This window comes from Parus major, chromosome 14 (genome assembly GCF_001522545.3).
Source record: "Parus major isolate Abel chromosome 14, Parus_major1.1, whole genome shotgun sequence".
Lineage (NCBI taxonomy): Eukaryota > Metazoa > Chordata > Aves > Passeriformes > Paridae > Parus > Parus major.
This window is the reverse complement of record NC_031783.1, coordinates 15,190,134-15,214,053: the sequence shown is the minus strand read 5'-3', so window position 1 is coordinate 15,214,053 and position 23,920 is coordinate 15,190,134. Positions and strand designations below refer to the sequence as shown.

The following is a 23,920-nucleotide window of genomic DNA, read 5'->3' as shown; positions in this document are numbered from 1 at the left end:
TCCCCTTTACCTTTCCAGTTCTCTACATCCCACCTGTGGCTACCTTCACCGTGGGCTTCACTTACATGTGTTGTAGGCCTTTTTGTGGGACAAAATTTCAACCACGTCTTTCTTTTTAAAGTTTTCAGGCATGAGAGTTGGCTCTGGAAGAGAAACTGAAAGATTTAATGGTGGGTAAGGACAGGCTCAGGGGGCTCCAGCGGGAGAAAACCTGTCCTGCAAACAGTGAAACCATGAATGAGAGAGAGGAGAGCGGATGCTTTGCACACAGCAATGGCTCCAGGAATCCTTGAATTCTGCGATTCAAAGATCTCCCCAATTCAGTTGGTGCTGAAAAAGGTAAAACCAGAGGTGAAACACACAGAAAATCCCAGACTGCTCAGAAACATCCTCAAAACAGTGTCCCCTGAGATGAGTTCCATTTCACCCCCTGCCAGCTGGGCATCGTGGCCGTGCCAGGAGAGCTCAGACATCCCTTGTTTTTACTGGAATGCCTCCTCTGGGATCACCAGCACTCCACACCCCCAGCCTGGACCCTGCTCTGGGTTTGTGGCACCCAAAACCTGCTGGCTGGGAGATGCCAGTGGGTCTGTGGGAGCCGAGGAGCCGCGGGGGCTGCACAGGCACAGAGCTCCAGACCCATCACTGCTCCTGGGGCACTGAGAAAAAGCAAAGAGCTGCTGGTGATGATTGCTTTGGACACAGGAATGTTTTCATGGCTTTTTCAGCGTTTCCAGAGCTCTCAGTGCAGTTGGTAAAAGCCTCCAGCCGGGTTTCAGTGCCCAATGAAATGTGCAGAGAAAACAGATCATGGCAGCAGAGATAATTAAGGGATTTAATGAAAGCATCTCCACCTTAATGATCCGCTGTGCCACCGGCCACAAAATCCTGAGGATGAACAAAATTCATGCCGCGGGTGATGTCACAGACAGGCACTGCCTTGCTGCCCATCGAGCCCCAGTCCCTCCCAGTTCCTCCCAGTCCCTCCCAGTTCCTCCCAGTCCCTCCCAGTCCCTCCCAGTTCCTCCCAGTTCCTCCCAGCCGGCACTGGTCTCTGCTGGTGCCAGGAGCTATTTTGGGGCTCAGTACTTACTCGTGGGTTTCTGAGTCCCGAAGTGCAGCTCCAGGTCGAGGTATTTGACCATATCACTCAGCTTGTCGTAATCCGAGTCTTCCCCGAGCTGTGGGGCAGGAGGGGTCGGGAGCTGTGCTGGCCCCCCTGTGCTGCCACATCCCCCACACCGAGCTCCGTGTCCCCAGAAGGAACCAGGACAGGCTTGGTGGCACCGTCCTGTGGCTGGAGCCACTGCCCTGCAGCTTCACTCAGCTCCTGACACAACTGAAATCCTACAGAGCATCCCTGTCTTCACCCCCTCCTCGGACAGGATCCCCTTGCTAAAGGATAAAATGGCAATTCCAGGAGCTTCAGGGATTGTTTCAGCGCACAGAAAAATCACTGTGAAGAAGCATCTTCCTTCCCGGAGTGCTGGGGAGAGGGACCTGAGGATTTCCAGTGTCTGTGGGACTGGAAGGTGATCCCACAGCTCCCCTCTGGCTGCCCAGGGCACGGGGAACGCGGCATGTCCCGAGCACCGGGAGTTAAACCCCGGGAAGGGATTGGATCCACCCGCACCACTTCATGTCCCCGATGCCACAGGATTGCCACCTCTTGTCTCACCCCTCACCTCTGCTGTCCCCTGCAGTGTCCTGCCCTGCTCGGGGCTGTCCCATCACCCTGCTCCAGCCATCCTCATCCTTCCCCACTGAAACCCCCCAGCTGCACAGCACATCTGGAGGCAGCTCCTGGCTGTGGTAACCCCCCGGGACTCCGTAGCTGAAATCAGCATCTCAGAGGGTTTCCAGGGCCTGTCCCCGCTCCCCAGTTCGCTCCAGTTTAAAGGACGCAGGGAAGCCCTGCAGAGCCTCAGCGCAGTCGCTGCTCCCCAGGGCGCGGCTGGGACCCCCATCCTCACCCGGAGGGGCCGTACCTGTCCCCAGATGGTCCCCTCCGAGTTCTCCACCTGCTCCCAGCGCAGTCTCTTGACGCTCATGTGGTTGGAGTCGCTCCTGCGGTGCAGCAGCCCCCGGTGCAGGGGGGGCGCGCAGGGCACGGGGGGCGGCGGCGGCGGAGGAGGAGGAGGAGGGATGGGGTGCAGGTGGCTCACCAGGGCTTTGGGGACCGGTCCCGAGCTGGCCTTGGTGGCCTCCGCCTTGCTGGGGCCGGTCTGGGGGTCGTGGAACTGCAGGGGGGGCGGCGGGGGCGGGGGGCTGAGCGGAGGAGGGGGGATGTGGTCCGAGAGCGTGGAGTAGGTCAGCGAGCTGCCCTCGTCGCTGCTGCTGATGTACTCGCTGCTGCTGACATCGTTGGTCACGTAACTGCCCTGGTCATCCTGGAAACTCATCTGGGGGGGCGCAGAGCGGGGGGTGAGGCTGGCACCCCCATCCCCAGCGCCCCGGAGTGTCCCGCACGTGTCCCCCGGGTCCCTGGGGTGCCCCACGCCGCTCTCACCTCCTCGTAGTCGTTCTCAGGGGTGAGGAAATCATCCACGATGGTGACCCGGTGTCCCAGCTGCTCGCTGAGGGCGTCCAGGAACCGGTCGGTGTCGCGGCTGCGGGGGGGCCTGGAGAACGTGAAGAGCTTCTTCCTCCGCGACAGTGGCGAGTACTCGCCGTGCTTGGGCGACGGGGCCGGGCTGCTGTCCAGGCTCACGTACGGGTTGGACTCGGTGCTGCACGGGGAGGCCACGCTGCTGTGCAGCCGGTAGTAACAGGGCTGGGTCGCCAGTGGCTCGCTCGGCCACGCCAGCCCCGGCTTGCGGCCACCTGCGGGACAGAGCCGAGGCTGCTGCAGGGGCGTCCTGCAGCCCCGGGCACCGCGACAAGGAGCAGAGGGACAAGGGAGCTTCCCAGGCAGCGGCTGCACTGCCCTGCAGCAGCTGGGATCCCAGGGGATGCAGCAGTGATCCCCTGCCCTGCAGCAGCTGGGATCCCAGGGGATGCAGCAGTGGTCCCATGGGATGAAGCAGCAGTGATCCCCTGGGATGCAGCAGTGATCCCCTGGGATGAAGCAGCAGTGGTCCCCTGCCCTGCAGCAGTGATCCCAGGGGATGAAGCAGCAGTGATCCCAGGGGATGAAGCAGCAGTGATCCCATGGGATGCAGCACCCTGCACACAGCCCTGCCCTGCCCTGCAGCAGCCAGCACCGTGCTCGCACCCGGAACCATCATGCTTCCTTATAAAATGGCACCAAGAGGAGGTTGTTTTCTCCTCCACCTGCCCGGCCAGCGCCACCCAGTGTCACCTGAGATGTCCCCAGGAGGTACCTGCAGCGTGCGGCAGCTCCGGGGCGGGGGGGGAGCTCCTGTGCAGGGCAGCGTTGCCCATCTTGCCAGCAAAGCCCCCGATCAGGCGGTTCTCCAGCTCTGCGTACACAGCCGACATCTGGGGAAGGACAGAGAGCTGCTGCCGTGCCCACCCAGACAGGGCTGTGGACCCCCAGAGACCTGCCATGTCCCCACAGAGCAGCTGGGGCTGTCCCTGGATCCCTGGCAGTGTCCCAGGCCAGGCTGGACAGGGTTTGGAGCAGCCTGGGACAGTGGGAGGTGTCCCTGCCATGGCAGGGCTGGGGCTGGATGAGCTTTCAGGTCCTTCTGACCCAAACAATTCTGGGATGCCCATGAGTACCCATCTCTCTGACTCTTTAAAGGGGGGCTTCACCCCAGCCCAGGCCACTCTGCCTTGTCTGAGCCCCCCCAGAGCCTCTCACTGATGAGGCTGCAGGGAGACACTGGCAGACATCAGCCTCATTAAGGTGACTAATTGCCCAGGGAGGTGACCGCAGAGAGGGGCTCTGAGGCAGGGACACCATCAGTCCCTGCAGGTATTCACCCACACACACAGCTTTCCCTTTTTCCTGCTGCCCTGTGTTCACAGTGAAGGGCTCAAACTGCTTTCCTGTGGACACTCCACCCCACAGCCGTGCCAGAGGTGTCCCTCGCCCCCTCACACCATTTTGGGGTTGGGTGTCTCCGGGAGGGACGTGCCATCACCAGCCTGTCTCTCCCCAGGGATCAGGCGAACGGGGACCTCCACGGTGTCACTGCCTGCGGGAGGGAGACAAAGCAGTCACTCCTCTGTCTGTGCCCCAGCTCCCACAGCCCTGACCCACAAAGGGCTCCCTGTCCCTTGCTGGGACCCAGAGTGACCTCCCTGCCCAGCTCCCGGCTCTGGGGGTCCCTGGGGAGCAGTGCAGGGTGGGTTTAAGGTCAGCACGATGGTTCCAGGCTGCTCCACTCTGCCCTCGGGGCAGCTGAGGACAGGGCTGCTCCCCACAGCTGGCCAACATCTGCCCAGACACCGCTCCTCCAGCACACACAGCTGCTCTCCGGGCTCTAATCCCCACCAGAAAAGCTCCTCAGAGCCAGGTTAGAGGATCTTCCTCTCATGTCTCAGACCCCCCTGAGAGCTGAGGAGCACCACATGGCCAGGAGGTCCTCAGGGAGGTGATGGGGAGGTCGTGGTCAGGAGCACAGAACCACCATCTCCTTCCTCACGTGGATTTCACAAATGTGGTTTTCCCTGTTTCCCTGTGAATTCGATGGAATCTGAGAATGTTCAGAGGGAAGCCATAAATGCTGTCCCCAGAAAGGAGGGCCCAGACCAGCAGGACCAGTTCACATCTGAGTGATGGAAGGGGTTGGACACAACATTCAGCCTCTTACTGAACTGGCTCTCTCATTGTGGAATCGCTGTCCCTGGAGGTGTCCGAGGCACCTCTGGGCTGGGTGACAAGGTGGGGATCAGTCACAGCTTGGACTCCATGATCTTGGAGGGATTTTCCAACCTAAATGATTCTGTGATTCTATAATTTTGTGATTCTGTTTCTGAAAACGTGGATTTCCAGCCCGTGCCTCCGTGCTGGCTCTACTCTGACCTCCTCCTTTGCCTCCATCTTTTCCCATTGTTCACGTTTAGGAGCAGGTCAGGAATTTGGCACAGCAGGACACTGCAGGCAGTGTCACAACCCCCAGGTCCCTGTCCCCAGTCACCCACCTGCTGCCCCCTCCTCAGGGCGGGGGGTCCGGAGGCTGCCCCGGCACAGGGAGGCCCCTCGGACGGAGCTGCGGTACCGATCCTCAGCCTCTGCCTCAGCTGCAGCAGGAAACACCTCGGTGAGCCCACAGCTCCCCACCCCTCCTCACCCTGCTACCCCCAGAGCCTCCCANGGAGCTCAAATCTGCAAAAAGGAGTCCCTGCCTTGCAGGGAGAGGTGAGGGTGAAGCCCAGGCTGGCTGGGCAGAGGACACTCGAGGCCCCAGCTCCTCTGGTGGCTGGAGCAGAGCAGGACGTGTCGGAGGCAGGGGTTGAGCTGTGGTTTGTGCGTTGGCCTCATCCCTCCTGCGTGAACGATCACGGTGACTCCACATCTGAGCAGAGCTCGTGTCAAATCACAGCACAGGGAGTCCCTGGAGAAATGTCTGCAGTCGGCTCCGGGCCTGGCCAGGGCTCCACGAGTCTCGTTTGCAGTTCCTGAGGGTTCCTTGGCCTCCTCCTTGTTTGTGCTCTGAGGTGTGGATCTGCCTCGCTGCCGATGACGAAGCCTTGAGAGCCTTGAGAGCCCCGTCAGGAGCAGGGAACTGGGGGGGTTTGGATTGTCCTTGCCTCGGTGGGACCTCGCTCAGGGCTGGTTCCTCGGGGTGTCTGACTGGTTTAGTCACGGCAACCGTGCCTGGGTGGAGGTTCTGTCCCAGCTGGATCAGCGCCGCTGCTGGGGATGAGGAGGGATGGGGCTGGGCTGGGGGGAGCAGCCCAGCCCCGCACAGACGTGTCTGGGACGCGGTGCCAGGGGAGTGAGAGGGTGCAGGGTGTGCCTGGGAGGGGCGCAGGGTGTAGGACGGGGTGCTGGCACATCTGGAGGTGGGACAGAGAAACTTGCAGAAGGATTTGTAAGCTCAGCCTGGTTGGAGCTGGGGCGTGGGCTGGATCTGCACGAACCCATGTGTCCTCCCTGCTCCTCCTGCATCTCCTGGCTTGCAGGGGGAGGCTGGAAGAAGATCCTTGCAAAACCCCGCCGCATTCCCTCCGTCCACGTGGCTTCTGTGGTCATCCCCTCACAGCAGCTCTTGCACATTCCTGACCCTGGGAACGAGAGATGAGGTTTGGCCGGAGCTCTGTCGCTGACCAGCCAGGCTGACCCCGACAGAGGAGAGGTTCCCATCCCCATGCTGGGCACTTTTTGGGTGTGCTCAGCATCAACCCGTGCATCTCCCAGTCATGGGGATGGGCACACCCCAAAGAAAGCTCTCCCGATGAGCAAAACTCCCAAAAGTGACATCTCATCGCAAAACCTGGTGGTTTTTATTTTGTCAGATTATCCAAATTAATGGCAGAAACGCTCTGACTTAGGTTGACTTCATGGCAGGGAGGAGGAATCACACCCCGAAGGTCTGGCTGGGAATTGTGGCTTTCATGCAGGAAAGAAAGAGCTCCATGAGGCAAAGGCTGAGAAGGGAATTGGGTTTGGGGCTGGGTCGATGGATTTAAGCCTGGAGTGGGGCAGGGGAGGCTCTGGGGAGGGTTTGTGCAGCCTCTGCTGCTCCTGGCTCGGGCTCCAGCTCTGGCAGGGCTGGGCTGAGAGGGGCGGCCAAACAGCTGGGAGAGGAGCTCCGGGAGCCAGGCCTGTGGGAGCTGATTTCTCTGGGAAGATTGGGAAGATTCAGATGTGTTTTATCTCGCTGGAATCGTGGCCTCCACGGGGGCCTGCGAGGCAGGGGCTGCGCTCGCCTCCTCCTCGCTCCACACCCCTCCACCTCTGCCAAAGCAGGAATTCACCCAGGCACTGCCCCGTGTCTGCAGCAGCCACAGGGGTGTGAAGAAACAGCCAGAGCCCCTTCAGAGCCCCCCAGAGCCCCCCAGAGTCCCCAGAGCCCCCCAGAGCCCCCCAGAGCCCCCAGCCCCATGGGGCTCACAGCAGCTGCCATTCCCCGGTAGCCGCTCGCCCCATGGCCAGGGAGCTGAGCAGGTTCCAGGTGCCCCTGGCAGCACAGGGCAGCGATGGATGCACAGATGGGACACCCAGTCCGTTTCTCCAGCAGCACTGGCATCCACCAGCTCATGGCCCACATGAAACCCCAGCCCTGAGCTGGGCTGGTCCCAGGAAACCCTTCCTGCCCCCAAGGGAAAAGAAGGAAGTGGGGCCAGCCCTGGAAGGAGCACACAGCCCATGCACAGCTCAGTGTGGCAGCTGGGACAGGCTCAGGCTCACAGCAGGATGGAGGGAACGGAGCATCCATCCCTGAGGTAGCTGACAGAGCAGCACTGGGACACGGGAGATCAGCGCAGTTTGGGAGCCCAGGGGAAGGAGCAGCCCAAGTGCAGAGAGCTCTGGGCACGGTGCTCCCAGGCACAGACACACAGAATGGAGCAGAACACCAGACCATGGGCTGTGCTCACAGACTGCTCCGTTCACCTGAGGCACCGAGAGGAGCCAGGGACCAGCCTGGAGCTGGGAACCACGGCCTGGGACAGGGAATTTGCTCCTGTGCTTCCCTCCTCCCCCGGCTGGGGATTCCTGCTCTGCAGTCCTGTCAGCTCCTTAGGTTATACACTAATTACAGGGCATGAGTTCCTGGGAATGCACAGCCCAGCTGAGCTGTGATTCTGCACACACAAAGCAGAGGTGGCTGAGCACAAATCCAGTGAGCAGATCCAGTGTGCACGGAGCACGGGATCCCAGGCACAGGATTTGCACCGGGACTTGGAGCTGTTCCTGTTTTCTGCTAAAATCACTGTATTCCTCCAAAAGCCTCTCTTCAAACACTTCTTTTACCTTTTCTGAGTCTAAAATTCACACATCTGTGTGAGTACTGAGAGCAGGAAAAGCAGAAGCGATTAAGAGCACAGACACACGGATTGGGACATTTCACTTCAAACCAAAACAAACTTCTCCCCAATCCACCGCTGGCTTTGTGCTGCCACAGAACCAGGTGAGGGTGGTGGTGAGGGGACAGGGGGACCAGGGACAAGGGGAACACCAACTGCCTTTGTGTCTTTTTGGGAAAGCAGCACCAACTCTTCCAACCACGGATGTTTTTGTGGCATCCCAAGGGATGCTGCGCCACCTTTATTTTACCTCTCTGATCTGAGCCCTGCCTTTAAACCAGCTGTTCCCTTCCTGGACTTCCTCACCTCTAAGGACCTGAGCAGCTTCCAAAAGCCTTTGCTCCCAGAGTCACCCTCTCAATCCATCTTCCCTCTCAATGCAGCTTCTCTCCAAAACGACAGGAGGACAATGCCTGAGCTCCCAGGACACGGTGTGTCCGTCCCGGAGCGCGGGGGCTTCCTCTCACCTGCCAAGGCCTTGTACCCCAGAAACCTGTCAATCTTTTGCTGGCAGTGCTCCTGCTCCTCGTAGGTCAGCAGCTGGTAGATAAACTGCCAGAGGACTTGCTTGGCCGGTGTGTCCAGCACCGGGAACACATCCACAATGAGAGTGTCAATGTTCCTGCAAAACAGGAGGAGAGGGCTGGGCAGTGAGCGTGTCCCTCCTCACAGCCCCTCCTGCCGCTGCCCAGCCTCGCCTTTGCCATGGGCTCGTCCCTCACTGCACAGCTGAGCCATTAAAAACATCTGGATGTGATGTCCCCACCTGGGGACGTGGGAAGTGCTGGCCTCAGCAGTGCTGGGCTGGACTCAGTGGTCTCAGAGGGCTTTTCCAGCCTAATGAAATCCATGATTTTATGAGTAAGAGGGGTGGGGGAACACCAGAAAGCAGAGAGAAGCCCTGGAAAGACTTGGATTTTACCCAGCTGCAGGTAAACAGGCTGAGGGAGAAATGCACCAGGGAGGGGAGCTGGGCTGGCAGCTCCTGGGGCCAAAACTCCATCAGATTTTGGTGTGGAGAGGGGGAAAGGGCTGTTGGGAATAGCAGGGCTGAGCTCCCCATCCCATCAGGATAGAACAGCCTGCAACAGGATGAAATTCTGCCCTGGCACAGGTGCCCAGAGCAGCTGGGGCTGCCCCTGGACCCCTGGCAGTGCCCAAGGCCAGGCTGGACAGGGCTGGGAGCTCCTGGGACAGTGGGAGGGGTCCCTGCCATGGCAGGGTTGGCACTGGATGGGCTTCAAGGTCCCTTCTAACCCAAACCATTCCAGGATTCTGTGACAGCCTCTGAGAAAACACTGCTGGAAGAGCAAGCAAGGGCAGGGAACGAGGTCACTGATGAAATCTGAGTGTGCCAGGGGATGTGGCTGGATCCCTGCACAGGACAGGGGGGATGTGCTCCATGGCAGGACGAGGGCTCTGCCAGCCACAGCCATTCCCGTGCAGCCACCAAGGAATGCTGCAGCCAAGATCCTGGGAAGAGCGAGGAGACAAGGATGGAGCATGGAGAGATTCACTGAAGGAGGTGGAACAGGATCTGTGGCTGTCAGGGACAGCCTGACCGGGGCATGACCAAATTACCCTAAAGAAACCAAACCCTAAAGGATCTGCCCTGTCCCCAGGCAGGACACCTGGCTGAGATGAGCTCATGGACACCTGGCTGGGGAACCTGGAGGGCACAGGACAGCAGAGGAGCTCCTGTGACGGCAGAGGAGCTCCTGTGACAGCAGAGGAGCTCCTGTGACGGCAGAGGAGCTCCTGTGACAGCAGAGGAGCTCTGTGTGACAGCAGAGGAGCTCTGTGTGACAGCAGAGGAGCTCCTGTGACAGCCCCCAGCCCAGGGCTGCCTCTGCCTGACACCGAGCCTGGCACGGGCACTGCTCCGGGCGGGGTCCCAGAGGAGGATGGAGCTGGCACCGAGTTACCGATGTTGGAAGAAGCCCTCCAGCGCCTTGCAGATGGTGAAACGCTCGGGCGGGGTCAGCAGGTGCTCCAGCTGCTGCGTGAACGTCCTTCCTTGGATCTTGATGCTAGAGGGGAGAATCTCTGCAACCCACTGCAGGGAGGTGAGGGCCGAGGAGCTGCTCGGGCACTCGGCAGAGTCAGAGTCTGCAAAACAGATATTCCATCTTTCCTTGGTTTCTTTTGGGGGCAGTGGAGCAGTTGGAGAGCACTGAAGTGAGAGTTTGAAGCAGGTCAGGTTGGATGGGGTTTGGAACAATCTGGTCTAGAGGAAGGTATCCGTGCCCAAGGCAGAGGGGTGAAATGAGATCACCCCTGATGTCCCTTGCAATCCAAACCATTCCAGGCTGCTGGGGCTCTGCGGAGCCACCTGCAAACCACCAGGGGCGTTCCCAGGGCTCCTCAGAGGGGCTGAGGGGATCCCATTGCTGCTCCAGAGGGAAGAGGCAGCCCCTGCCTCCCGGCTCTGTGCATTGTGGAGCAGCACCCCAAGCTCACAGCGGAGCTCGGGAAGCACGGCAGGGACCACGGGGACATCCTGCCCTCCACAGGCACCCTGCACTGCCCCAGACACCCTCAGCTCTCATCAATTATTGATTCCTGCGGCAGGATAACAATCCCGCCCGGCGGGATTTGCGCAGCCACCGCGGGCACGAGGGGTTGGATTACTGCGGACAAGGACACGGCACACGCTGCACAGCAAGGACAAGGGACACCAAGGACAGTCACACAGCAGGATGAGCCCTCCTGGAGAGCAGCCAAGCCTGAGATCCAGCCTGATCCCACAGAGCAAGGGATCCCGGGGAGAGGAGCATCCCCAAGGCAGCGCGTTAAACCTGCTCAGCCCATGGAGGCGCTCGGCAATTCCCTCCTCCAGCAGGAATTGGGGAGCTGGCCCGGGGTCTCGGCTCTCCAGCCCCTCCTCCCTGCATTCTCACCGTTGGAGAAGCTGACGATGCCCTCCTCCACCACCAAGGTGGGCATGGCCCCGCTGCCCTGCAGCATCGACACCACCTTGTCATGGGAGCAGTTCCTGCGGGAAAGGAGAGCCCGGTCAGAGCTGCCCCAGCTCCAGGAGAGCGCTGAGGACACACGGCTGTGTCCTCATCGTGCTTCATTCATCTTGGAAAAGCCTCCCCGTGCAGCTCAGAGCCAGGGGAGTGTGTCCCCAGTGCCATTCCCTGGTTCTCTCCAGCTCTGCTCGGTTTTCCCTGTGCTGCAGGGAGGGAGAGCCTGGATCCTGCCCCATGAGCGAGCTCCCCGCTCTGCCTGCACCAAGGAACAACCGTGGGCACCCTCAGCAGTGCCAGGGCACGGGGAGAGAGAGTTAAACTGCACCCAGACCCAGAAAATGATTTTTCCTTTAAATGACACAGCGCTGCAGGTCTGTCCTCGCCTGTCCTAATTCTGCACAAAAAGAAAATGCGAGGTGAATGTAAAGTTTAATTTTGTAGGTGAAAAAAATCTTGGGATGCCCTTGGAGAAGGGTATGGGCCAGGCTGGGACAATGCCTGCCAAAAACACGGCTCAGAGGACAATCCTCAACCCGGTCTCTATTTTCTGGCAGTGCTGCATCAGCCAACAGTTCGCTGGATCAGCTGAAACGTGAGAACCTGAGCCCTGACAGAGGCAGCATCAGTTTAACCTTTAAATATTCATCACTCTCTCTTGTCCTGTAGCCTCCTCCAAGCCTTTGCTCTTGGTTTTTATGCAGAAGGACACACCCGAGGAGACAGGGGCTGCCCTGGAGAGGGGCACGGATCCCTCTGCTCCCATTGCTTTGGTGCACAAACAATGCACAGAATGAACCTCTGGGTACAAATGGGATTCCCACGTGGCTTTAGGCTTATGATCCCGTTGTGGGAGTGATTCGTGGGCTCTGCTGCTTTCCAAAGCAGAACCTCGGGTGTTTAACACAGATTAACTCAGAGTGGCTGAAACTGGGGTGTGGGGACAGTCAGAACCCCGGTTGTATAAACTGTTCTGCACAGAGAACTCAGAGGAGGAGCAGGGCTGGGGAAAGTGCTCCTCTTAGAGCCACATTTGGTACAGGAGCACTAAAGGAGCTGTCCCAGCTGTCCCCACAGTACAAACCCCTGTGCAGGGCAGCACGTGGGGACCAGCAGCTCCTGTTTCCCTTGTCCCAGAGTGACCACAGCGTGTGCTCAGCCCCTGTCCCCGGCCCTGGGTGCCCTGCACAGCTCCTACCTCATGTCCAGGCCGTTGAGGAACAGGATCCTGTCTCCAGCCTTGAGAGCAGCCTTCTCCGCCGGGCTCCCTGAAGGCACACGGACAAAGGGGCTTCAGCTGCAGCAGCCCTGGCTGGGCTGGGGGCCCAGGGACACCCCCAGGCAGGACACCCCCTGCACCCGGCTTATCTGGGCAGGCTGGGACTGTTCACCCAGTCCAGTCTGCACTGGGAGCACTGGTGTCATTTCAGGATCGCCACTGAACACATTTCCCACTTCTCAAAACGAGGAGTGGATAAAGCCAATCTAAATTATACCAAAGGTGCTCATTATTCCACTGGGAAAACTCCATCACTGAGCCTTGGAAAATTCCCTTTTGCTCTTTTCTAGCAAACAGCATTTAACAGTTCAAGTCCAGAGCAAAGACCAAGAAGTGATCAAGAATCTCATGTTCTTACCTGGCAGGACAGACTCGATCCACACTGGGGCATGGCCACGGAGTGTGAAGCCAAAGCTCCTGTTGCCTTTATAAACTCGCACTGTTCTGTGGGGGCAAAAGGCAAGCAGGAGTCAGAGCACAAGATCCAGCCCTTGTTTCCTTCCCCAGCCCCTCCACAACCCTGTTAGCCCAGGTTCTCCTGAGCACTCCAGTCCCCAATGCTCTCAATGCTGCCTCAAGGTCCCCTCTGATACCAAAGTGTCCTGTAAATGTGGTTCTGAAGTGGAATATGGGATAAATATATCTATTTAAAGAATATATATATATGTATAACTGCTCAAAATCATCTGGTTCCAACCCCCCACGTCAGGGAGTTGGGATTGGATGATCTTTAAGGGCTCTTCCAACCCAAAGCAGTCAGTGATTCTTTATTACAGAGAATTAGAGAGACAATGTGGTTCAGGGAGCAAAGGTCTCGTTGGCTGATGAGAGAGGAATTAAATTCCTCTAGGAAATTTTGGAAGGAGCATTAGGAAATCTCCCTGCTGGGAGGCAGATTGGAGCTGGGGGAAGGCAGCATTACTGAGATCATTTCCAACCAGCGGGATCCTGCTCTGGCAGGGAGGGAGGGAGTCTGTGCTGGGAGTGGATTTTGGACAAGTCACACAGAAATCATCCTGGCAGGAGGGTGGGCTGGAGCCTGGCACCCTGAGCTCCCCAGCCCCTGCTCTCCTGTTGGCTGGGGCAGGATCCACAGGGCTGCTGCAGTCTGGCCATCTGGGCACAGCAAGTGGGTTAATCCCTGTGCTCCAGGGATTGTCCTTCCTCCTCAGCCTCGCACCCAGACACCTGCTGGGGCAGGCCAGGGCCAGACAAGGAAAGCCACGGAATCTCAGGGTCGGAAAAGACCTTTAAAGATTATGAAATCCAAGTGTCAAGCCAGCAGCAGCTCCGTGCTCACCACTGAGCCGTGTCCTCGAGCACCACGTTCACCCTTCCCTCAACACTTCCAGGAACGGGGACTCCACCACTGCCCTGGCAGCCTGTGACAGTGCTTGGGAACCTGTTCCCTGAAGGAATTTCCCCTGATATCCAAACTAAACCCCCCTGCTGCAACTTGAGGCCGTTTCCTCTCATCCTGTCACTCATTACCTGGGAAAAGAGACCAGAGAGCCCAAAGCTGGCTGCAACCTCCTTTCAGTCTGCTCTGTGCCGGGTACCCTGAACCCTGCTGGGACAACCAGGCATCCTGAATCCTGCTGGCACAGCTGGGTACCCCGGATCCTGCTGGGACAGCCTGCATCCACCCAGCAAGGAGCAGACATCCCCTCTCAGCCTGCAAGCACCACCTCAGCTCCTCACACAGCTCATCCCAGCCAGCCCTGCAGAGCTGGGGGGACACGGAGGGTGCCCAGAGCTGGGACAAGGGCCACAGAGCTGCCCGGCCTTCCAGAGGGAGAGGTTTGTGCTCATCCTCATGACCCCGGGAGGGTTTGACAGCTCTTCCCGTTCCTCCCTCCACACGAACCCCGGGGGAGGCGCTACCTGCGGGCAGCCCCCGAGGCCACATTGCTGCTGACGAGCGAGGTGGTTTTGCGGAGGCTCTTGCTGAGCTCCTCGTGGCTGCGGGGCACGGAGCTGGCCCGGGTGGACACGAGCAGCCGCTCCTGGTGGTCCTCGCTGCGGCTGCGGCGCAGGCGATTGCTGTGCTCGCTCTTGGAGCGGCACAGCTTGCTGATCAGGCTCTGCGACACCACCTCGTCAAAGCGCTGCCGGTGCTTCTTGGGGATGAAAATCCTGGGAAACGAGGCAAGGGAGGAAAGTGAGGAGCGGGGCCAAAGCAGCTGCGGCAGAGAGCTGCGGATCCGGGCATCCCTGGAAGGGAAATGGCAGAATTCCTGGTGTGCGCTTGGCCTCGGTCCTCGCAGAGCTGCGAATGCCAGGGCTGGGGACACCGGGGGACACTGGGGGTGCTGGGGACACCGGGGGACACTGGGGGTGCTGGGGACACCGGGGGTACTGGGGACACCGGGGGTACTGGGGACACTGGGGATGCTGGGGACACTGGGGATGCTGGGGACACCGGGGACAGCAGCTGCATCTCTTCCACCATCCCATGCAGAGCTCCGTTAGAGCAGTGATGTCAAACCCCTCCTCCAGACCCGCTTCTTCTCCAGCACATCCTCGGAGCCCCAAAACGTTGCTCCCCATCTCCTGCCCCAGACTCTGCTCTCCTGGGCTCCAGCCTTGAGTGTTCCCACATTCCTGCACTGCCAGGCAGGAGCGTGGTTCCCCTTGGGAGACGATGGTGCTGCACGCAGGGACCGCACGGTGACACCGCAGGCACCGGGACATCCCCAGGAACTCGCTCTGTTTCGGGTCACCTCCCCCCTGCCTCGCAAGTGGCCTTTGCGGACCCCCAGGACACTCAGAGGATGCACGGAGGTGCACAGCAGGATCCCAGCAGGGAGGGAGGAGGCACCGCTCCCACCGGGGCAAGGTGAGCTCCATAACGCCGAGACACACTTTATCTTTTCCTTTTCCTCCTGCCGTCACAGCAGCCAGACCCCGACACCTGCTCACCTTCCCCTACCCTCCGCTCGCACATTTAGGGGCTTCTGGAGGAGCTGTCATCTCCGAGTGTTTCTATAGCAACTCCTGCAGCTGCAGCCGCTCGTTTGACAAAACCACTCGGGAGGTTCGGCCGCGCAGCTTCCTCCGTGCCCGGCACCTGGCGGGGTGTGAGAGCCCGGGCCCGGTGCTATCGCAGCCCCCGGGGGTGTGAGCACAGCCCCGGCTGCCCGGGCACCGCCGGTCCCACCGCGGCAGGAACTGGGACAAACTGGTGCCACAGGACCCAGAGGGAGCGGCTCCAGGGCTGGCACCAGCGGCTGCAGCTGGGGCTGGCAGGGGATCCCACCGGGCTCCCTCGGGCAGCTTCACCAAGGAACGCAAAAACCTCGGAGGAGAGGCTTCAGATCCCAGATCTACCGGGACCAGGACATGTCTGTCTCCTCAGAACTCCAAACAAGAGCTGGTGCAGGAGAAAACAGACCACAAGCCACCCGAGGCTGGCAGATGCTCGCGCAGAGCATCTGGTGACAATTTAACATAAGTAACGCATTGGTGCAATTCACAGGCGATTTGTGACTGAGCAGCAGCTAGAAAAGAGTGAAATTGTGCTAATAAATAGTTCACCCTGTGGGACAGGGGAGGATGTGGGTCCCCCAAGCCTCTGCCCCGAGCTGGGCACCCACCAGGGAGAAGTGCGGGCTCCTCACAGACAAAATGAGCACAATCCCATTTAAGTGGCCAAATTACATCGGCCCTGCACGTTCCAGCAGAGCTGTCCCAGTTTGCACGAGCCTCTGCTTCACCACTGGGCTGAGGAGCTCAGCTCCAGACCCAGCCCAGGCCCCGGCACTGCTCCAGGACTGGCTCGGTGCTGGAGCACAGCAGTGCCCAGATAGGAGAGATCTGGCTGACTGCTGCAAACAGTCCCACTAAAACAGGCAAAACAGTTTCTGTGGCTGCTTCTGCCGTCCCACAGCATAAAGCTGGCTTTGTCCATTGGCGTGGCACCAAGGAGCAGCGCCCAGCTGGGGCTTCCCTCTCCCAGCAAATCCCACCGGGATTCAGGGAGCGTGGATGTGCCCACCCTGTCTGGGGAGGTCAAGCAGAGGCAGGGTCATACAGTGCTGGCCTCGTGCCTTCAGCTTCCTCTCCCTCCTCCTCCTCAGGTGCTCTAGGTCAGCCCCAGCTCTGTTTTCTGCTGGAGAGGGGATGGGAAAGGCTCCCCCATCCCTGAGCCCTGTGCTCCCACGCCTGGTGCCGCTGAGCCCCGGGGTGCCAGCCCTCCTCTGCCGCAGCCTCTGCACCCATTCGGGAGAACTCAGTCTGCTCAAACACGTGAATTCAGGGCATTTTCCAGGCTGGGAAAGGTCCCAGGTGCTCCAGGCTGCTTTCCCTTCATCCCATCCCCACAGCAGCCTGCCCAGAGTGGTGGCAGTGCCACTGTGCCCGTCCCCTGCCCTCGGCTGCTGCTCGGGGCTCCCTCTGCCGTGTTGGGCACCTTTCAGCCTGTGCCACCCTCACACTCCACAGCTCGCAGGTGGGTCCCTGGCCGCCCAGCTCTGCACAGACAGTCCCGTTCCCGCAGCCCACCCTCGCTGGGAGCTGCCTGCCCCGTTTCCCAGCCGCTGCTCTGGACAGCTCCTGTCCCCCATGCGAGGGGCTCCCCGGGCAGGCCCAGCCGCTGCCGAGGCTCAGGGGACACGAGTGTCCCCTCGGGAGGGCAGCAGGGCTGGCTCCAGCTCAGCCAGGGGACACCTGGCCCCGCTCCATCACACCCCCAGCCCCACGTCCTCACCCCCCGGGCTGGCCGAGCGTCCTGGGGACAGAGCAGCCCCACACCGGCTCTTCCCACCACCCCTCACCCAACTGCCCGTCCGAGCTTCGCTGGACTCCCCCGGCAGGGCTGTCCCGGGGGCACGGCGGGGTCCGCACAGCCCCCAGAGGCAGCAGAGCCGCCCCAGGGCCGCCCGTGGGGACACGAGGCTGTGCCAGCACCCCACGGGCGGGCACCGCGGGGCGGCGGCGCAGGGACACGTACCGAAAATGCCGGGAGAAACTCCGGTCCTTTCCCATTTGTCAGGGTGCGGCGGGAACAAAAGGGAGACGCTTCAGATGCTCATGCAGCTGAGCCTCGGGCTCGGCTCACGCCCACGACGGGGCCGCTCCGGCAGCCGGTGCCGCCCCGCGAGTGGCACCCCCGCCGTGCCCGGGGACCGAGCCCCGGCACCTCCGGCTGCCTCAGCCCCTCGGGCCGGCCCCAGCTGCGGCTTCAGCATCGGCCGGGAGCCTCCGCTCGCCTCTGCCGGGCACTTCTGCCCTGCCTGCCCGGCTCTGCCCCGGCTCGCAGCCGCCAAGCCTCCCTCTTCCCCTAAAAACTGCAGGCGCGGTAATTTCCAGCTGGAACGATCTCGTAACAGAAAGGAGGGCACGGCTCGGAGCCCAACTCCGGGGGGATGCCTCCCTGGTGCTAATTAGTTGACTTCTAAAGTGCTAGCGTCTAAATTATGTGCTGCAGTGAGGGGTGAGAAACCTTAAAGGCAAACGGCGTCAGGGGTGCGGGTTTTGGGCGGGGAGGTGGAGCTGCCAGGCAGGACCAGCACCAGAGCAGGACCAGAGTCACGGGCCCAAACCCCTGCGTGGAGCATCCTTTACCCCCAGGGTAACACAGCAGCGCTTTTCAGCAGGAATAAGAGAAAACTCTTCTTTATTTTAAATAACGCCATCTTTAAGCACATCGCTGGCGTTTGATGAAGACGATGTGAAGCTTCCCGGAGCTGCCAACATCACACACAATCTCCAGGTAGCAGCAAAGGAAGGAGACATGAAAAACGTATGGTTTAGCCCCAGAATAACCAGCAAAGACCTGACCTTGAGTCTGTCGGTTGTGCAGAAAAACACGTCCCAGGGTGGATTAAAACACTGAGCTCCACTTGGATTATGTCTGAACTGTGCTGTGGAAACTGCTACCGGTCCCAAAAAGCTCTGCTGGTCCGGCTAAATGCTAAAATCTGGGAGAGAAAACTCTTGCAGGCTTTACCCCCAGGACAGGAGTTCTGCTTATCGACCCCAAATTCCCGAAGCTCATCCATCCAGCCGTGTGTGTGGGATGGGGGTCACAGCCCCCGCAGCTCCCCCAGCCCCGGGGGATGTGGAGCCTCCGGAGCCCCGTGCAGGAGCGGGACTCGCTCCAGCCCGGCAGCAGCACAGAGCTGTGATTCCACTCCCGTTCTCCCTGTGCTCGGAGGCTCCACAGTCACATCTGGCTGCAGATGTTTTGCAGATGGGACCATCGGCACCAGTTACCAGGAATGAAGGTGCTTTTCCAGCCGGGGGTGCAGACAGGGTGCAGGGAGCCCCTCACAGCCCTTCCCCGGCCACCCCACTCGTCCTTGGGGACAGCCCAAACCCCCAAGAGCTTTTGGAGAGGGTCACCCTGTCCTGACACATCCCTGCTCCGGCTCCGATTCATCAGAGTTCCCCCGGAGCAGATCCACACGCCGTGCCTGCCTGGGGGTCCCTTCCCCATCAGCAGCCCAGGGTGCCCCCAGCTGTCCCCAGTCCAGTGTCCCTGTGCCAAATCCACGCTGTGCTGGTGGCTTTGTCCTTGCCCTGGCAGGGACAGGCACTCCCACAGCTCTGGGGACACGGAGACCTTCAAAGAAACCCCCAGAAAGGCTTTTCCTGCAGCACCACTCTGCTTTCCCTGTTTTCTTTAAGACACTGGAAAACTCATCCCAAAAGAAAAGTTGTGACTCCGGCAGGGTGCAGGCGAGCCAGGCTGATCCCATCTGCATCCCAGCCCGAGTTTGATTTGCCAAAGGAATTTAATCTCCTATCAGGAGATTTCGCACTGAGGCATTTTGGTCATGACCTATTTGAACTCCGCCAATAAAAAAGGAACTCGCTCCCAATTGTCTCACTGGTGACACGTTTCGTTCCCTGCTGCCCTAATTCTCTTTTTTTTTTGGGCACTTGAGCATATGCTGGGCCATCAGATTAGGGGATTTTTTTTTTTTAATGGAAGCAAAGAAGAGCTGCTTTTCCTCCACTGCCATCCAGGTGCTTTTCCAGTGGGAATGCCGGGACCATGGGCAGGAGGACAGTGTCCATGCCAGCATCAGTGACTCAGGAGGTCTCTCATGCTCCATCCACATCCAAAAAAGCTGGGAAGCTCTCCCCATCCTTAGAGAAGTGGGTGTGTGGAGGGGGCGAGGGAAGCAGCACAATCCATAATAAATAAATCCTAATGGCTGGAATGAAATTTCCGACCCAGGGCTGGTCACAGATGGCTGGAGCAGTTTAATACAGGAACACTCCAAGCAGTTTTACTGCCGTGAAAAACAAGCTGAGACAAATAGATTGTGTTGGGAGCGTTATTAACAAGGACTCGGTGGAATTTCTCCCGTAATAAAATAAATAATAAGAAAAAATAATAAAAACGGGAGCCCCCGCCGGGCAGCGATTTCAGCCGTGTCAGGGATCAGAGGTGGCTGCGATGGGAGCGGGCTCAGCCCAGCCCAGCCCAGTCCAGCCCAGCCACCCTCGGATTTTCCCGGGAGCAAACAGAGCGGGGACAAAACAGCGAAGAACAAACTCCCCCAAACTGTGCTAGCCGCAGCCCTGAAGCACAACACGACTCACAGGAGACCCAAGACAGCATCTCACACTCCGAACGGAGCCCGAGCTTCCCCCCGAGGTTAGCAGGTTACCAGGACGGTGGCTGTGTCACCATCAGAGCCAGTTGTTATTCCCAGCAGCTGCGGGGCAGGGATGGACCGGAGATTCCCCCCGGAATAAAAACGGATGTTTTTAACCTCAGCGCTGCTGCATCCCCGGCACGGCACCACCGGGAAAGCGAAGGGAGCCGGTGCCCGGGACGTGGGGCTGAGTGCCACAGCCCGGGTGACACCGAGGAGGATCCCCCGTGTCCCGAGGGTGGCTCCTGCCCGCAGAGCCCGGGGACGGACTGGGAGCGCCGGTGGCCGCACTCCGGCTCTGCCCTGCCTTGGAACCAGCTCAGAAATCAGAGCAGCACCAGCAGTGACCCCGGCCCAAAATAACCCATCCCGAGCGGGGCACACGCAGCCCCGGCGCGGGGAGCAGAGGGGACAAAGCCCGGTGTCCCCGGGCCGGAGCCGCGCTCCGCTGTCGAGGCTGATGGAATAACCCAAATTAGAGCCTCCCCTCCTGGCGGAGCCGGTGAGCGGAGCAGCTCCGAGGCAATACGGATGCTAAGAGTTAATTAACTTCCAGCACACCTCGTTTTCGCAGTGCCAGGGGCTGCCACGTTCCAGAATTAACCTGATTTAAACCCATTTCCCTCAGTCCCGGGAAAGGCGCGTTCGTTACTCACCCGAGACAGCTCATCTTCCCCGCTGGCAGCCGGATCTCAGCATCCTCGGGCAGAAGCACAACTGTGCACTTTGCCTACACACATCGGCCATATGGGCAGGGGATGGGAGCGGGGAGGACCCGGCACAGCACGTGCATTATCCCCGCTATCCACAACCGAGCAGATGAAAAAAAAAATGTCAGCAAATTAAAATCTGCGGGAGCTTAATTCTGGGCAAATGGGATGAAATCCATTTGAGATAAAAAGAAAGGGAGGGGGGGAAAAAATCCGATACTGGAAAAGGCCGGCTGGAGGAGCCGCGGGTGCAGCCCCGGGTGGCTCCGTGTGCTGATCGGGGCTCTGGGGTTCTCTGAGCCTTTGCAGGGAGAGCGGTGAACCCGGGGGGAGCCCAGGGAGGGGACAGCAGGGGAGGGGACAGCAGAGGACAGCCGGCAGCAGCAACAGCACAAAAATAAATACGGCTGGTGCAGAGGGAAGATCCAATCAGGCCAGCGCGGGGGTCAGTGGGAGACGGGGCCGGACCGGCGCCTGGCCGGGGTGACAGGGACACACGGGCACACACAGACTGCCACCACCTTGTGCCCATGCCCGGGGCATGGAACAGCAGCGGGGACCCTCGCTGGCATCACCCCAGCACCCATCCCAGTCCCTGGCCGATGGCGCTGCCATCCTGGGCAGGAGGGGCTCATCCCAGCCCCCCGAGGGCTCCTCCAGCCTCCTCAGCAGCCTGGATGAGACCACAGGGGTGTGCAGGGCTGTCCCAGACCCTGAGAGCTGGGCACAGCCTCACAGAGTGCTCCCAAGCTCCCGAGTCCTCCCTGGGGTGATCCCCCAGGACAAGCCCCTGGGTCAGGTCCGATGGGCTCCTCTGCCCCACAGCACTGCCCGGGGGGGTTGCCCTGTGCCCCGGGCCACAGCAGCACCCCCACACTGCACCCACCCCAGAGCCAGTGCCAGAACAGGGACACCCCCTGCAGGAACCCCCACAGCCCTCCCCAGCCCCGGGAGCTGCTCCAGGGCACAGAGCCCAGACCCCTCCTCAGTCAGCGTCAGACTGAACCGGCTGGAGTCACCCAAGGAATTCACAGCACCCTGAACCCAGAGCTCCTGAGAGCTGCTCACCACCCTGAGAGAGTGAAAACAGGGACAGCTCTTGCTTGGCAGCGAAGCCATGGGAGAGACCCCGGGATCAGCAGCTGGGATCAGGCACAGCAGCACGCCTGGCACTGCCCCCAGCACCCACAGCTGGGAAACCTGGTCTCCAAGGCACCTTTTTTATTCATTTTCTTGACTTCATTTCATTAAGATTAGACGCTAAATCTTTTCCCTGAGCTAAATATTTCATTTCCATTAAACCCAGATTAGCTGCCAGATCCACGGTGCCCCTTGCCCCAGCCCTGGCGTTAACCTTTCCCACAGGGGCAGGGGGCAATCAGGGGGTTTGACCCTGTTTTGGGGAGCCCTAACGTGGTGCTGCCCCTGGCATCACAGGCTGGGCGTGGGGCAAGCTCTGGATGGCAGCACCAGCTCCAGCCACGCTCTCCTCACTGGGACAGGGATTGCTGGGACAGGGACAGCCTGGGGGGAACCTGCTGTGCCCCCCACGGAGGGGCTTGGGTCCGGAAGGAGATTTGGACACTTATTCAAATCCCCTCTGTGGGGGGAAGTAATCCCGTATAATTCCCCAGGGATGATGACAAAGGGGATATCCGAGGCATTTGAGGTATTTCCATGGATCTTGCTGGGGGAAAGAATTTTCCTGAATTGTCAGTGGTGGGGGCTTATGTTTTGATTTAGTTTGGGGTGATGGTTCAGGCCTGGCTCGGTGCCATCCATCCCTGCCCCCAGCCCCAGCTGTTGGCAAGTGTGTTCCTTGCAGAACGCTCGGTGGGGACAGGACATGCTGGACATGAGCACCTGGACAAGGTGACAGCGGGCAGCTGTCGGTCCCCCGCACCCTGCAGGGTCTGTGCCTGCTGTCCCCAGGTGTGCAGAGCTCTGGGGGACCCTCAGGCAGTCACAGCACAGCAGGGGGACCCTGCGTGGCCAGACCCCGAGCCGCTCCCGCAGCCTCCCCATGGCCGGGTCGCGGCGGAGACCCCGCACGGGGACGTTGTTATGGAAACTGTAATATCTTGCAATTCCTCTGATTAAAGCAGCAATTGGAAAGCTGGGCCCGGAGCAAGGCCAGATGGAGACCTGATTCCCTAATGGCCATGGTCTCAGGCTGGCTGTAATCCCACCACGTGTCCCTGTGCCAGCAGCAGCTCTGGCCACGCTGTCCAGGAGCAGCAGATCCCCCCGTGGCACCGGGCTCTGGGGGTGCTGGGGACCCCGAGCTCCAGCAGAGCACTGCCAGGGCATCCTGAGATGAGGGAGCTCTCCCTGGCACCACGGGCAGCCCACAGCCCCAGCAGAGACCCCCCAGCCCCCACAGCCAGAGCTGCTGGCAGTGCTGGCCGAGCCTGCACCAGCTCTCACCCCGCAGAACTCAGATTATTTTCTGGCCAGGCTTTTGGAGAGTCTCCAGTGGCTCTGCAGCTAATCCCATCTCCCTTCCACATCATGGCCAGGAACGGGAGCCGCAGCCCCCGCTGCAGGCAGGGGCAGTGGGCTGCGGGGCCCCCACACACCCTGCCCAGGAGGGCACAGGGATGCTGGGCTAAGATGCCACCAAGCTTGGCTCAGCTGTCCCTTGGAAATCTGTTTGGCACCTTCCCTGCAGGATCCTCCCAATCCCTTCCCACAGGACCCTCCTGACCTGCCCTGCTCCCCTGGCAGCAGCAGGGACAGGGAGCCGTGCTCTGGTGGCTCCAGGGCAGCGTGGAGGTGCCCCTGGTACCTGATGCTGTCGATGAGGTGCTGGTGGGACTCCTGGGTGAGCACCATGCACAGGGCGTGGGCCAGGCACTCCACCCTCCTCTCGGCCGCGTACTGCTTCAGCACGGTGAACACCTTCTCCTTCAGCTGCGGCTGGTCCCCGAGGATGGCGTCCACCTGCAGCAGGGGACAGGGACGGGACACTGAGCAGGAGAGCGTGGGACCGTGGGCACTGCCACACGGGAAATGTGTCCCACTCCCTGCTGAGCCAAGGTGGAGGGAACCACGCAGGGAGGAGAGGGACGCTTGAGCCCATCACACAGCCCTGCTCTGCTCTCACACACGGCCCTGGAACTGCTGCTCCAAACTCTGCTGGGTCACAGGGGCCCTGCAGGGATGGGATCAGCCTGGAGTCTGCCTGGCAGAGGATGCTGCCATGGGCTTTTGGAGCTATTTGAGCTTTGTGCTTCGTGCACCAATCCCTGACCCCCGGGCAGCTCCGTCCTGCCCTGAGCGCTGGGAATCTGCTGGCAATGGGGAGACGGAGCATGAAGGTGATTGCCATCCCTGGAAACAGCACAGACAGCTCCCAGCCGCTGTCCCATCCTCTCTAGCTGGGACAGGCAGAGAAATTAGCTGATTACTATCGAGCAAATCACCCTGCATGGGACCCTCCTTATTCAGCTCCCCCCACACTGGGGG

The 23,920-nt window shown here is 60.2% G+C and overlaps 1 protein-coding gene across 1 annotated transcript in view; it reads right to left on the bottom strand.

Annotated features, from left to right (window-relative positions):
• GRID2IP (Grid2 interacting protein) overlaps window positions 1-23,920 on the bottom strand; it is a 36,318-nt gene that overhangs the window by 5,929 nt on the left and 6,469 nt on the right. The window contains exons 3-16 of the mRNA XM_033518008.1: window positions 23,241-23,395; window positions 14,017-14,268; window positions 12,491-12,576; window positions 12,052-12,121; window positions 10,782-10,876; window positions 9,807-9,990; window positions 8,349-8,503; window positions 5,053-5,151; window positions 4,009-4,103; window positions 3,324-3,441; window positions 2,510-2,922; window positions 1,989-2,402; window positions 1,094-1,181; window positions 66-155 (exon numbers count right to left, since the gene is read on the bottom strand). Of these exons, the coding sequence (XP_033373899.1) occupies window positions 66-155; window positions 1,094-1,181; window positions 1,989-2,402; window positions 2,510-2,922; window positions 3,324-3,441; window positions 4,009-4,103; window positions 5,053-5,151; window positions 8,349-8,503; window positions 9,807-9,990; window positions 10,782-10,876; window positions 12,052-12,121; window positions 12,491-12,576; window positions 14,017-14,268; window positions 23,241-23,395 (2,314 nt within the window). The remainder of the gene's footprint in view (window positions 1-65; window positions 156-1,093; window positions 1,182-1,988; window positions 2,403-2,509; window positions 2,923-3,323; window positions 3,442-4,008; window positions 4,104-5,052; window positions 5,152-8,348; window positions 8,504-9,806; window positions 9,991-10,781; window positions 10,877-12,051; window positions 12,122-12,490; window positions 12,577-14,016; window positions 14,269-23,240; window positions 23,396-23,920) is intronic.